The 12830-nt window shown below is 42.3% G+C and overlaps 1 protein-coding gene across 3 annotated transcripts in view; it reads right to left on the bottom strand.

Moving 5' to 3' along the window:
- The window catches only part of LOC142049462 (single-stranded DNA-binding protein 2-like), a 202993-nt gene that overhangs the window by 59786 nt on the left and 130377 nt on the right, over positions 1-12830 (bottom strand). For 2 of the 3 annotated variants that reach the window (XM_075077202.1, XM_075077203.1), the window contains exons 5-6: positions 11825-11914; positions 840-899 (exon numbers count right to left, since the gene is read on the bottom strand). In XM_075077202.1, coding sequence (XP_074933303.1) covers positions 840-899; positions 11825-11914 — 150 coding nt within the window. The remainder of the gene's footprint in view (positions 1-839; positions 900-11824; positions 11915-12830) is intronic. The other variant, XM_075077204.1, reaches the window with a different exon arrangement.

Here is a 12830-nt window from a genome sequence, read left to right as displayed (position 1 = left end):
GACAGGCTTAATGTGCAATAAATTTTGAGGTGTAGACACTAATTAAGCATAGGAAAGTGAGCTGAGAGTGGTGCATCTGTCGTGGTTCAGCCCCAGTTGGCAGCTAATCACCACGCAGCTGCTCGCTCACTCCCCCCACCTCTGTGAGATGGGGGAGAGAATCAGAAGAGCAAAAGCAAGAAAACTTGTGGGTTGAGATAAGAACAGTTTAATAATTAAAATAAAATAGTAATGATAGCAACAATGATAATAATAATAACAACTATAATGATAATGTAATAAAAAGGAAAAGAGGGAAAAGAAAAAACCCACAAGCGATACAACTGCTCACCACCGGCCGACTGATGCTGCCGGTCCCCGAGCCACAATTGCTCCCTCCCTCCCCCAGCCAGCTCCTCCCAGTTAATATACTGGGCATGACATTACATACCCCTTTGGCCAGTTTGAATCCACTCTCTTAGCTGCGCCCCCTCCCCTCCCAGCTTCTTGTGCACCTGGCAGAGCATGGGAAGCTGGAAAGTCCTTGACTAGTACAAGCACTACCCAGCAACAACCAAAACATCTGTGTGTTATCAACATTGTTTTCATACTAAATCCAAAGCACAGCACTATGCCAGCTGCAGTGAAGAAAATTAACTCTATCCCAGCTAAAACCATGACAGCGTCTTATCACAAACCATATCAAAATAACCATTTAATGGTCAGACAAAATGGGGTAGAGAGAAACTAAGTGAGCTTTGTATGTCAGAGAAACCAGTAGCCAATGAGAGAACATTCCCTGTTCTCAATACTGCACCATGCCCCTGGAACACAAATGTGCATCAGTGATAAATTTTTACCTGACTGGGTATTCTTAAAGGTGGCCTTGGACCTCCAGGGTATCGAGGGGACATGAAAGGCTGTGGAAAAAAAAAATAGTGCTTAATAATTTAAATTAGCTTGTAAATACTGTGTTGAGTCATTGGGCATGTGGCTTGTGTTATGCTCAAACCTCAGGAATCCAGCTGACATGCTTCCACAGAGCATCCAGTACATTATTCTGCAATGTTTAGCTATAACTAAATAAATTTAAAGATTTTTAGTGTATCTATCCACTAAGATACATTATTTTAAAATATAATTTTTTGCTACCACTATTGTGAAGGCAGATATAAACAACTTAATGCATCAGCTATGAAGAACAAGAAACCATTTAGATCATATAATCACACATCTAATTTTTTGACTGGATAAGTCGGAATACAAAAGAAAAATGTTCTTGGAAGACTCAAGAGGTAAATAACAGCATAATAATTAGCAAGTACTTTCCCTTCTCTTTTTTATAATACAGTAAAATACAAAACAAGATTTAACCTGTGAAAGCACGGATTTCAAGTTTATGTCATAAATATCTAGAACTTTTGGTGGTGGTGTACTATATTAACTCAGTATTGGACTTCTTCCATCCCTCCATACATAGCTCTATGCTCATTACAACTCTTCCTCTCTCAAAACCAAATATCCACTCAATTCTCATACCATCATGCACTCTGTGAGATTCTAGTGGCCCTTCACTACTACTATAGTATTTTGTAGCCTAGAAAAAAGTTCAACCCCTTAAGCTAGGTCCAGAAATAAATGATAAACAAAAGGCAGTATCAGCAAATAGCTTTAACATCTCTACTTGTTCCATCTCAAAGCAGGGAGATTAGTGGCAATTTCAAGATCTACAGGAAAAGGGCACAAACATCTGACTTAACATATGATGAAGAAGAGTATTTCAGAAAGCAAAAATACCTATAATTCCAGAAGAAAAAGATTAAATGTACACTATGACTGAATACAGGGACAAAAAAAGACTGTTTCCTTTAAGAGCTGGAGGGGAAAAAACCCATGAGGTTTCCTCTCAAACCTTCTACTAATACACTATCATCTTCTCTCCTGTGCCTAAATTGCTGGGTACTGGGAAAGCAAAAATGCCATAAAACTTTATATTATGAAACAGAAGCTCACTTCCATTCATGAAACTGCCTAGGAGTCATAGGAGAAATGAGAGATATAAAAGAAAGGAGTCTCATAGAACTTCCCAAGACAAATGTATTATAACAAATGAGATATTGAAGAAACCCACTCTTTGGGATCTCTTGGAAATAAAACAAATGTACCTAATCAGAAACCATCTCCTCTGCTATAGCTAAGGGACACAAACAAGTCACTAAAACTCTATGGTCAACATCATTGCTTCATGACTGAATGGCATATTTGGCCTTTGTCAGCTATACTGTGTTATAAACTGTCAGTCATCATCATTATTAGCAATCCATGCAATAATATTAGTAATAACTAGCAACATAATTATGTTACTAATAATTAGTAATATTTTTCACATGATCTGCAGAAAAAAAAAACCTGAACCTTTCACGTGTCAGAATCAGATGAAAGTTGTAATAGTAATATTCTACATAAACACACGTTGAAAAAAGATACTAGGAAAAAAATTAATACAGAGGGTTTACAAGCTGGAGAATAAAAGTTAATTGACAGTTTTGAAAAGATTGCATTAGTAAAAAGAGCCTTTGAAATGATGCCCTCTATCTGATGGTGAGATTCTATGATAAAAAGAGAGAAAAAAGGGTTGTGTGTGTGGTGAAGGTTGTAAACGTGATCCTTGTGAAGCAGTAAGAGTGGAAGGAAATCAGAATCTAAACAATTTCCTTAAAGGAAATGCATTCTGTGGAGTGAAGCACACTAGTGTACTTGATTTACTGTATTCAGTAAACAGTACTTTAAGTTTATTTACAGTTGTACTTGGCCAAAAGGATGCTGGGTTGCATCAAAAAGGGCATCACCAGCAGAGAGAAGTCATTATCCCGCTCTACTCAGCACTTGTCAGGCCACACCTGGAGTACTGTGTACAGTTCTGGTCCCTTCTATACAAAAAGGATGTGGACAGGCTGGAAGGGGTCCAGAGAAGGGCCACCAAGATGATCAAAGGACTGGGAAGCCTGCCATACAAGGATAGGCTGGGAGAACTGGGTTTGTTCAGCCTTGAGAAAAGGAGGCTTAGAGGGGATCTCATCACCATGTACCAGTACTTAAGGGGTAGTTACAAAGAAGATGGAGACTCCCTTTTTACAAGGAGTCCCATGGAGAGGACAAGGGGGAATGGACACAAGTTGCTCTTGGGGAGATCCTGATTGGACATGAGAGGAAAAATATTCACAATGAGGACAGTCAACCATTGGAATAATCTCCCCAGGGAAGTGGTTGACTCGGCCACATTGGACACCTTCAAGAGTCATCTGGACAGGGTGCTGGGCCATCTTGTCTAGACTGTGCTCTTCCTAGAAAGGTTGGACCAGATGATCCCTGAGGCCCCTTCGAACCTGTGATTCTGTGATTCTTTGTATGTCACCAATATCTCTCAAGTCAACCATATTTTAACATACTATCACATTACATTATATTATTATATAATAGTGCATAATTCACAGAATGTCTACTCTTTCAACTTTTGTATTTCCTTCCAAGCAGGATGGAACTCATTTTATCACCTTTAATTCTAGCTATGTCCCCTCTCTTCCCAATGGGTTTACTGTACCATTCAGTTTATAAAAATCATAGAATTGCAGAATCATAGAATGTCCTGGGTTGGAAGGGACCCACACGGCTCATCGAGTCCAACTCCTGTCCCTGCATAGGATGACCCAAAATTCACACCATGTGCCTGAGGACATTGTCCAAGTGCTTCTTGAATAGCGTCAGGCTTGACGCTATGACTACCTCCCTGGGGAGCCTGTTCCAGTGCTCCACCACCCTCTGGGTGAAGAATCTTTTCCTAATATCCAACCTAAACCTCTCCTGGCACATCTTCCTGCCATTCCCTTGGGTCATGTCATTGGTCACCATAGAGAAGAGGACAGCGCCTGCCCCTCCTCTTCCCCTTGTGAGGAAGCTGTAGACCACGATGAGGTCTCCCCTGTCTCCTCCTCTCCAGGCTGAACAAATCATGTGACTTTAGCCACCTCTCACATGGTTTCCCCTCTAAAACCTTCACCAACTTTGTAGTGCGGGACAGTCACCTCCCATGACTGGCTAGCAATGCAGTGTTTGATGCACCCCAGGGCATGGTTGGCCCTCTTGGCTGCCAGGGCACACTGTTGGCTCATGTTCAACTTGCCATTGACCAGAACCCCCAGAGTCCTCTCTGCAGAGCTGCTCTCTAGCCTCTCGTTCCCAAGCCTGCATGTACATCCAGGGTTGTCGTGCCCCAGGTGTAAAATCCGGCACTTGCCCTTGTTAAACTTCATATAGTTGGTGATTGCCCAGCTCTCCAGTCTGTCCAGATCTCTCTGCAGGGCCTCTCTGCCCTCAAGAGTGTCAACAGCTCCTCTCAATATTGTGTCATCAGCAAACTTAATTAGTATTCCTTCCAGTCTTGCATCCAAGTCATTTACAAAGAGATTAAAGATTACTGGCCCCAAGATGGACCCCTGCAGAACCCCACTAATGACTGACCGCCAGCCTGATGTAACCCCATTTACTATGACCCTTTGAGCCTGACCCATCGGCCAATTGCTCACCCATTTCATTACATGTTTATCCATCTGGATGCAGGACATTTTGTCCAGGAGGATACTGTGAGAGACAGTGTCAAAAGCTTTACTGAAATCCAAAGAGATCACATCAACAGGCTTCCCTTGGTCAACTAGGTGGGTAACATTCTCATAGAAGGAAATCAAGTTTCTTAAACAGGAATTTCCCCTCGTGAACCCATGCTGGCTAGGACCAATGACTGTATTGTCTTTCAGGGTTTTTTCAATAACTCCCAGAATAATCTTCTCCATAACTTTGCCAGGCACAGAAGTGAGACTGATGGGCCTATAGTTACCAGGGGTCATCGCTGTTGCCCATCCTGAAGATTGGTATGTTTGCCAGCTTCCAGTCAACTGGCACCTCTCCAGATTCCCAAGAGCATTGAAAAATCATTGAGAGAGGTCTTGCTATGACATCAGCCAGCTCTTTAAATAACCTTGGATGAATCCCATCAGGCCCCATCGACTCATAGGGATCTAGCTGGAGCAGCAAGTCCTGCACAAGTTCAGGGTTTATTAGGAGCTTATCATTCTCACAGTCATGGTTCTCTAGCCCAGGGCTCTGGGGGTCCCAGAGCCCATCATTGGTGTTGAAGACCAGGGCAAAGAAAGCATTAAACATCTCTGCCTTGTCTATGTCCCTGTTTGTGAGGTGACCATTCTCATCAGGCAGCACGTCAATGTTATTTCTAGCCTGTCTTTTGCCATTAATGTATTTTTGAAAGCCCTTCTTATTGTCCCACATGGTACTGGCTAGCTTCAACTCTAATTGAGCTTTGGCTGCACATATGCCTTCCCTGCCTTGGTGAACAGCATCTCTGTAGTCCTCCCATGTTGCCTGACCTTGCTTCCACTGGCCATATACTTTCTTTTTTCTCCTTGTTTCAAGAAGAATATCCTTGGCCAGCCAAGATGGCCTTCTGCTTCACCTGATTGACTTCCTACACTTCGGAATTTCCTGCTCCTTTGCTCTTAGAAGGTGGCACTTAAAAAGTGACCAGCACTGATGGACCCCAGCACCTTTGAAAGCTTTTTCCCAGGGGACCTTACTAAGCAGTTCCCTGAGCAACCTTAAGTCTGCTCTCCTCATGTCCAGAGTTGAGCTCTTGGTGGCAGCTATCCTTCTGTCAGCATAGATTTTAAACTTGACTGCTTCATGGTCACTGAGGCCAAAGCAGCCACCAATCTCTACTTCACCCACAAGGCCCTCTCTGTTAATAAGCAACAAATTGAGGAAGACACCTTTCCTGTTTGGTTCCCTTAGTACCTGTACCAAGAAGTTGTCATCCAGATGGTTTAGGAACCTTCTGGACCTGTTTGTCCCAGCTGTGTGGTATTCCCAGTTGACATCTGGCAAGTTGAAGTCCCCCATAAGGACAAGGGCAGATGACTTAGAGGCATCCCTTAGTTCCTTAAAGAATAACTCATTGGTGTCATCTTCCTGGCTGGGTGGCCTATAGTAGACTCCCATGACAACATCCACTTTATTTGTCTGTCCCTTAATCCTTACCCAGAGGCTCTCAGCTGTACCAATTGCAAGTTCCGTGCATTCCAGCTCCTCCACTACATACAATGCCACCCCCCCACCCCACCCCCCTGCCTCGCCTGTCCTACCTATCCCTCTTGAAGAGCTTGTAACCATCCATCATGGCACACCAGTCACAGGACTCATCCCGCCAAGTTTCACTTATGCCAATGATGGCATACCTCTGGGACTGGGCCAAGTCTTCCAGCTCCTCTTGCTTGTTCCTCATGCTGCATGCATTTTTGTAAAAACACTTCAAGTGCAGCTCATTGTTCCCATCACCACGTGTAGCAGTCTGAAGAGTCTCAGTAGCACGCAGCTCCTCCAACTTTGGTGTGTCTACCTGCTGCCTGTCACTGACTAGCTTGGTATTGCCCCTTTCCCCCTTCCAATCTAGTTTAAAGCTCTCTCAGTCAGCCCTGCTAGCTCCTGAGCAAAACCCCTTTTCCCCTTCTGAGAAAGGTGCACCCCATCGGATGTCAGCAGACCTGGCATTGAATATACCATCCTGTGGTCGAAAAAGCCAAAATTCCACCAATGACATCAGCCTTGGAGCCACGTGTTGATCAGCTGGGTCTGCCATTCAATATTCTTCCCTGATACTGAGAGGATCGAGGAAAATACTACGTGAGCACCTGATCCTTCAATTATCTGCCCCAAGGCTCTGAAATCCCTTTTGATAGCCTTTGGACTTCTTGCTACCTCTTCTCTGCTGACATGGAGAACCAATAGCGGGTAGTAGTCTGAGTTGCTTACCAAACTAGGGAGTTTCCTAATGATATCTCTTACCCTGGCCCCAGGGAGGCAGCAGACTTCCTTGTGGGTTGGGTCCAGTCGGCATATCGGACCCTCCATTCCCCTCAGAAGGGAGTCACCTATGACAACTACCCTTCTTTTTTTCTTAACATGAGTGGTTGTGATGCAGGGGGTAGGCTGCCTAGAAGACCAAATACCAAAAAAAAAATTAGCAACATATTTTTGTACAGAATTGAAAGCTTATAAAAAATGCTTTTCATCCTCATGTCAATGCTACAGAAAATGTAAGAGTACAAAGTTCTGAAACAGGTCCTGTTGCTGCATTAAGCAGAGGTTTGCTCATACAAAATGAAAAATTTACTTTTCAAAATAAGACTCATTTCATTTCCAGTGCTGGAAAAAATGGTAATGCCCTGGAAAACCAGGAAACTACATGAGGATTAGGGGAAGACAATAGTTTGAACAGTTCAAAGAGGTTTAAAAAGAAACAAAAAAATTAAAAATCAATGTAGATACACACTATAGACCTGCAAAGATGAGTCTGAGAAATATCTGTATTGTTTAACTTTAATCATGTAATTTAGAAGCAGGAATTAGGTATCTTCATTCCTTGTACAAACAACAACCCCTCAGTGGACAATTCAAAATGGCTTTAAAAGGATGCTGGAGGATTTTTCCCTCCTTATCTTTCTTACTGTTGGATGCTTGTTCAAATTAGCAATTTTAGGAAGATGTTCTGCAAGTGCAAAGGGGCTGACATAGAGGATCAATTACCCAGCAGAATAGTAGAATAGTTTCTAGGAGACTAACACGTGAACTAGATTAAAGTGACTGCAAGGACTGAGTGAACCTGTAAATGGACTGGTTTCACTCCACACTGTCTTTGAATCAGAAGAGATGTAAAGGTGCTATCTGTACTTATTTGGGAGGCTTCAATAATCAGTGACTTTAAAAAAGGATAGACTTTTAAAAACCTTTCACATAAGCTTAAAAAAACCTTTTCTTTTTATATATGAATAGTTCACTATTCATATTTTGAAATGCAAAGAGATGTATGTTGTTACTGATTTTTAATTCACTAACTTTGGTTGTTTTCACTATGTGCTATTTAAATTCAGTTTTTTAATAGCTAATAGTAATGCTAGGCAGGAAAAGAAATTGAAAAGTTCTTTTTACTCTGTCTTACTGTAATAATGCTCTACTAGAGCACAACAAGGCTAAAAGTAATATATTAGAATAATATGGATTGAGCTAATATAAGAATGAACAACTGCCACTAGATGCCATGACAGACATATTACTTTGGTGGGTTGGATTTTTGGGTTTGGGTTTTTTTTTTCTTTATGTAAGAACAATATGTAACATTTGTATTTCAAACATGCTGTCAACATGTTATTCCCATGCCTATCCTAGTATTTGTGGTGATCAAAATGGGTGAATGAAGCAAACTACATGACATTTCCTTTACATTATACATGCACTTTAGAAACAAGGTTTAGAGGTTAGCTCAACTAGAACAAATCTTAACAAATTTGCTATGAAACAGTAACACATTTAAAAACATACGTGCAAAAGGCATAGTCAGTGGTAGAATTTATTTTTTAAAAATCTACCAAATTAAAAAGGTGAACTGTGAATTATAAACAACCTGTTTCCTCCAAATCTCAGTTGGCACTTGATGAGTTAACTATTTAGCAGTGTCTCCCAGGTGAGTTAAGTACAATCTCAATGTTTTTATCTACCGGAGTGCCTTGGAAAAAAAATATTTTATATAGATGCAGACATGGCAAACTTCTGGTCAGCCAGGTAATAAAAAGTGAAGATAACTGGCATTTCATTAAATATGCATTTAAATGTTTATTATAATTGCACTGCAAAATTAAGCAACCTGAGTCAGATCTTCCATGGTGCAAATTGTCACTAACTTGAAGAAACACAATGTACTAACTGAAGAGTACTGGTGTGTACCTGAAAGCAACTTGCACTTCAAATGGATGCACTGGCATGTATCATAGAATAGAGGTCTACCAGGAATTCAAAATTTCCATGACAAAACTTCTAAATGTTCAAGTAAATATTTTTTTCATTCATACCATACCATAATATGTAAGTGTCATGGTTTTAGCTGGGATAGAGTTAATTTTCTTCACTGTAGCTGGTATAGTGCTGTGTTTTGGACTTAGTATGAAAATAATGTTGAGAACACACAGATGTTTTGGTTGCTGGGTAGTACTTGTACTAGTCAAGGACTTTTCTAGCTTCCTGTGCTCTGCCGGGTGCACAAGAAGCTGGGAGGGGAGGGGGCACAGCTAAGAGAGCGGATTCAAACTGGCCAAAGGGATATTCCATATCATGTGACGTCATGCCCAGTATATTAACTGGGAGGAGCTGGCCGGTGGGGGCAGGCAGCAATCACGTCTTGGGGACAAGCGGCATTGTGGGTGCATGGCGAGCAGTTGCATCACTTGTTGTTTGGGGTTTTTCCCTCCTCCCAAGGTTTCATATCTCTCTTTCATTATTTTATTTTTCATTATATTACTATTATTATTACTGTTTTATTTTAATTATTAAACTGTTCTTATCTCAACCCACAAGTTTTCTTACTTTGGCCCTTCTGATTCTCTCCCCAATCTCACAGGGGTGGGGGGAGTGAGCGAGCGGCTCTGTGGTGTTTAGTTGATGACTGGGGCTAAACCACGACAGTAAGTATAAATAGTAATTTTTTCAGATCTCATTTTCCTCAGAAAGAACACATTGAAGCTAGTACTAATACCTATGTTCATTCCATACCATGTGACACCATGACCAGTACATTAAGGGGGGGCAGTTTGTGACTCGGAGGCAGCACGGCGTTGGGTCGGTGGGCGGTGTGTGGCTGCGTCGCATGCAGTTTGTTTCGGTGGTTCATTCCCCTCCCCCCTCCCCCCCCCCTTCCCCCGGGGCTTTGTGCCTCTCATTGTTCTCCTTTACATTGCATTTCTGTTGTTGTTTCTTTTAATTTTAATTATTAAACTGTTCTTATCTCAACCCACGAGCGTTACCCTTCTGATTCTCTCCCCCATCTACCGGTGGGGGAGTGAGCGAGCGACTGTGTGGGGCTGAGCTGCCAGCTAAACCACGACACATGGGGCCCTAATGTTTCTTCTTGCAATGCCTCAAATAGTACTCTATTTCTTGTTACCCCTCCATAATACAGCATAACCTGACAACTTCCTCCTGCAGCTCCTCCATCCGCTGCCTCAGTAACTCCACCAGAGCACACCTTGTTTTGGTTTAGCTGGCAACACAGCTGCTCGCTCACTCCCCCACGGGCGGGATGGGGGAGAGAATCAGAAGGGTAAAAGTGAGAAAGCACATGGGTTGAGATAAGAACAGTTTAATTATTAAAATAAAACAATAACTACAACAACAACAATAATAATGCTATGAAAAGGAAAATATCAAGAGAGAGGCGAAACCTGGGTCAGGGGCAAGGGGGAATGAACAACCAAAACAAACAGCACGTGACGCAGCCGCTGACCATCCACCAACCCGACACCACCAGTCCCCAAGCTGCAACCACCTCCCCTGTGCATTAACTCCCCCAGTTAATATACTGGTCATGGCATCACATGGTATGGAATATCCCATTGTCCAGTTTGGGTCAGCTGTCTTGTCTGTGGCCCCGCCCCTCCCAGCCTCTTGCCCACATGGCAGAACATGGGAAGCTGGAAAGGTCACTAACTGCTATAGGGGCTACTTAGTGACACTTAGCTGCTACTTAAAAACAACTAAAGCATCAATGTGCCATTGGCACTTTACCAGCTACAGTGACGAGAATTAACTCTATCCCAGCCAAAACCAGCACAGTTGTGCAGTTGGCGCTTCCACCCTTCTCCACCCATGAGTGTTGGGTACAGACTTTACAGCCCTCCACCTGGACAGCAGCTTCCCTGATAGGAATCTCTGTCTGGGTGGCTGCCTCCACTCATCCCAGGCTAGCCTGGCTAGGTAGATGGTTCCCAGCTGCAGAGCACATCCCTCACCTGGTCTCTGCCACCATGATCTCAAAGCACTGCTTAATATGCCTATCTAATTCCCTATAGGCCTTAATCTGCTGGGTAGGCATGCACAACCACCAGCTAGCTGGGGACACCATCGGTGTTGCAGCCTTAGCCTGCAGGAGAGCAGAGCAGGCAGCAGCCCGACAACTGGTAGAATGTGCCGCCTTTCTGCACAAACTGCTGCACCGCTCCCCTCAGGCACTGCTCCCTGTACACGCTATGCCCTGGTCCCTGACACTCCCTAGCGGTTTGAACTAGCCGCGGGGACTGCCAGCACCACCCAACTCTCTCCCACCCCTCTCGCGAGATCTGTCGCCTGCCGGCCGGTCCCTCCACACATACAGCCCAAGGGTACCGGGGCCCAGAAACCACCTCAGACACCTCTCGGGGACCTCACAAGCCTCTCACTCTTCTCGGCACACGGCAACAACTGCTGCAGCTGCTGTTGTTCTCTTAGAACCTTATGTAAAACTTTGACTGCAGATATATGCATCCTCTAATATCTAGACCTGAAGGTAAATGATTGCTACATTCTTATTTCAATCCTACTGAACCCCTACTATTTCAGTATTAGATAGGGCTGCAAAAATAGGGATGCAGACTAGGTCATGTTGATCTCTGTGGACAGGCATACCAAGACATTTACAAATTACTAACTCTGATGCTGAAAAATTAACATAGTAGCTAAGTGCTTTCCTTACATTGTAACTCCATATACAGCACAGATCATCAATGTAATGAACGCTGTTGTATTGAGTGCAGGTGGCAAGGTTTTGGTAGCAGAGGGACTGCAGGGGTGGCCTCTGTGGGAGTATAATGACATATAGTTTAGAAAAGGACCTAAGGACCTTTTCTACAAACTTTTAAACAGTATTATAGAGAATTTTCTATCCTAAAGTTCCTGTAATCATAATTTTTCTGAATACCTGAAAAATACCCGGTGGTACAGGACCTACTGGCATGCCATCTCCTGAGGGAATGTTTCCTAGCACTGGACTGGGAGCTGCTGCAGCACTCTGAAAAGAACAATGGGTAAATAAACTGTTGTCATTGCATGGTAGGCATAAAACAACCAAAACAAAAATCCCCAAGAAACCTTCCATGACCAAAATGCAGAAAGTAATTCTCCAGATATGTCATAATGTCATTGTTTCATCTAAAGGTAAATTAAAATTGTGTAGTGTTTAGTCTTATTTTATACAAGCAGAATGATTTGTTAAAGATGACAAGTGTATGTTGAGGGGAACAATGCTAGAGATTGTATGGACATACAAATATGTATTGACTAGATAGATCTTGACAATAATTTTTTTAAAAATGTGTCTCAGTTTGTCTATATATACACAAGGAAGTATGTAACTTGCACGCTTTTTTTTTTTGTAATGTGTATAAACAATTTTCAAGCAATTTCCAAGCACTTAAAAGATAATTTCAGCAGAGTGTAATATTCTTTCAGAATTATATCAAGCTTCAAAACATTATTCTGTTGCAAACAGTACAAGAAGGAATGCTCATAATACTACTAGCAATACTCATTATTTTACCAACCCTCAAAATAACCACCATGACAAATTAGAATAATTCAGGTTACATTTTTGGAAAGGAAAAAAAAAGGAATTTTAAGAAGTGAATCAAAGAATGAAATTAGTTACCTTTGCAAGTCCTTCAGATGGAAGAAGCAAATAAAGAATATTGCTTCTGGCAATTTATAAGCAGAAGATCATCACAAAAAAGAAAGCCAAACTGCTATTGTTGTCATGTACTGGAACCTCAGTTACTTTTAACTTCCAACAGTCTTTCTTCCTGCAATATGTTTCTGTTAGGGCACAAGACTGAATCACCTATAAATGTAAGAGAACAACCCCCCTTGGAAAGAAGAGGTACTGTCTATGTTTAAATAGCGTGAATCTAGACTCCTCCTTTTTGATCAAG

The sequence above is a fragment of the Phalacrocorax aristotelis genome, chromosome W (genome assembly GCF_949628215.1).
Source record: "Phalacrocorax aristotelis chromosome W, bGulAri2.1, whole genome shotgun sequence".
Taxonomy (NCBI): domain Eukaryota; kingdom Metazoa; phylum Chordata; class Aves; order Suliformes; family Phalacrocoracidae; genus Phalacrocorax; species Phalacrocorax aristotelis.
Note: the sequence above shows the minus strand (reverse complement) of the source record. Positions and strands in the feature narration are given on the sequence as shown.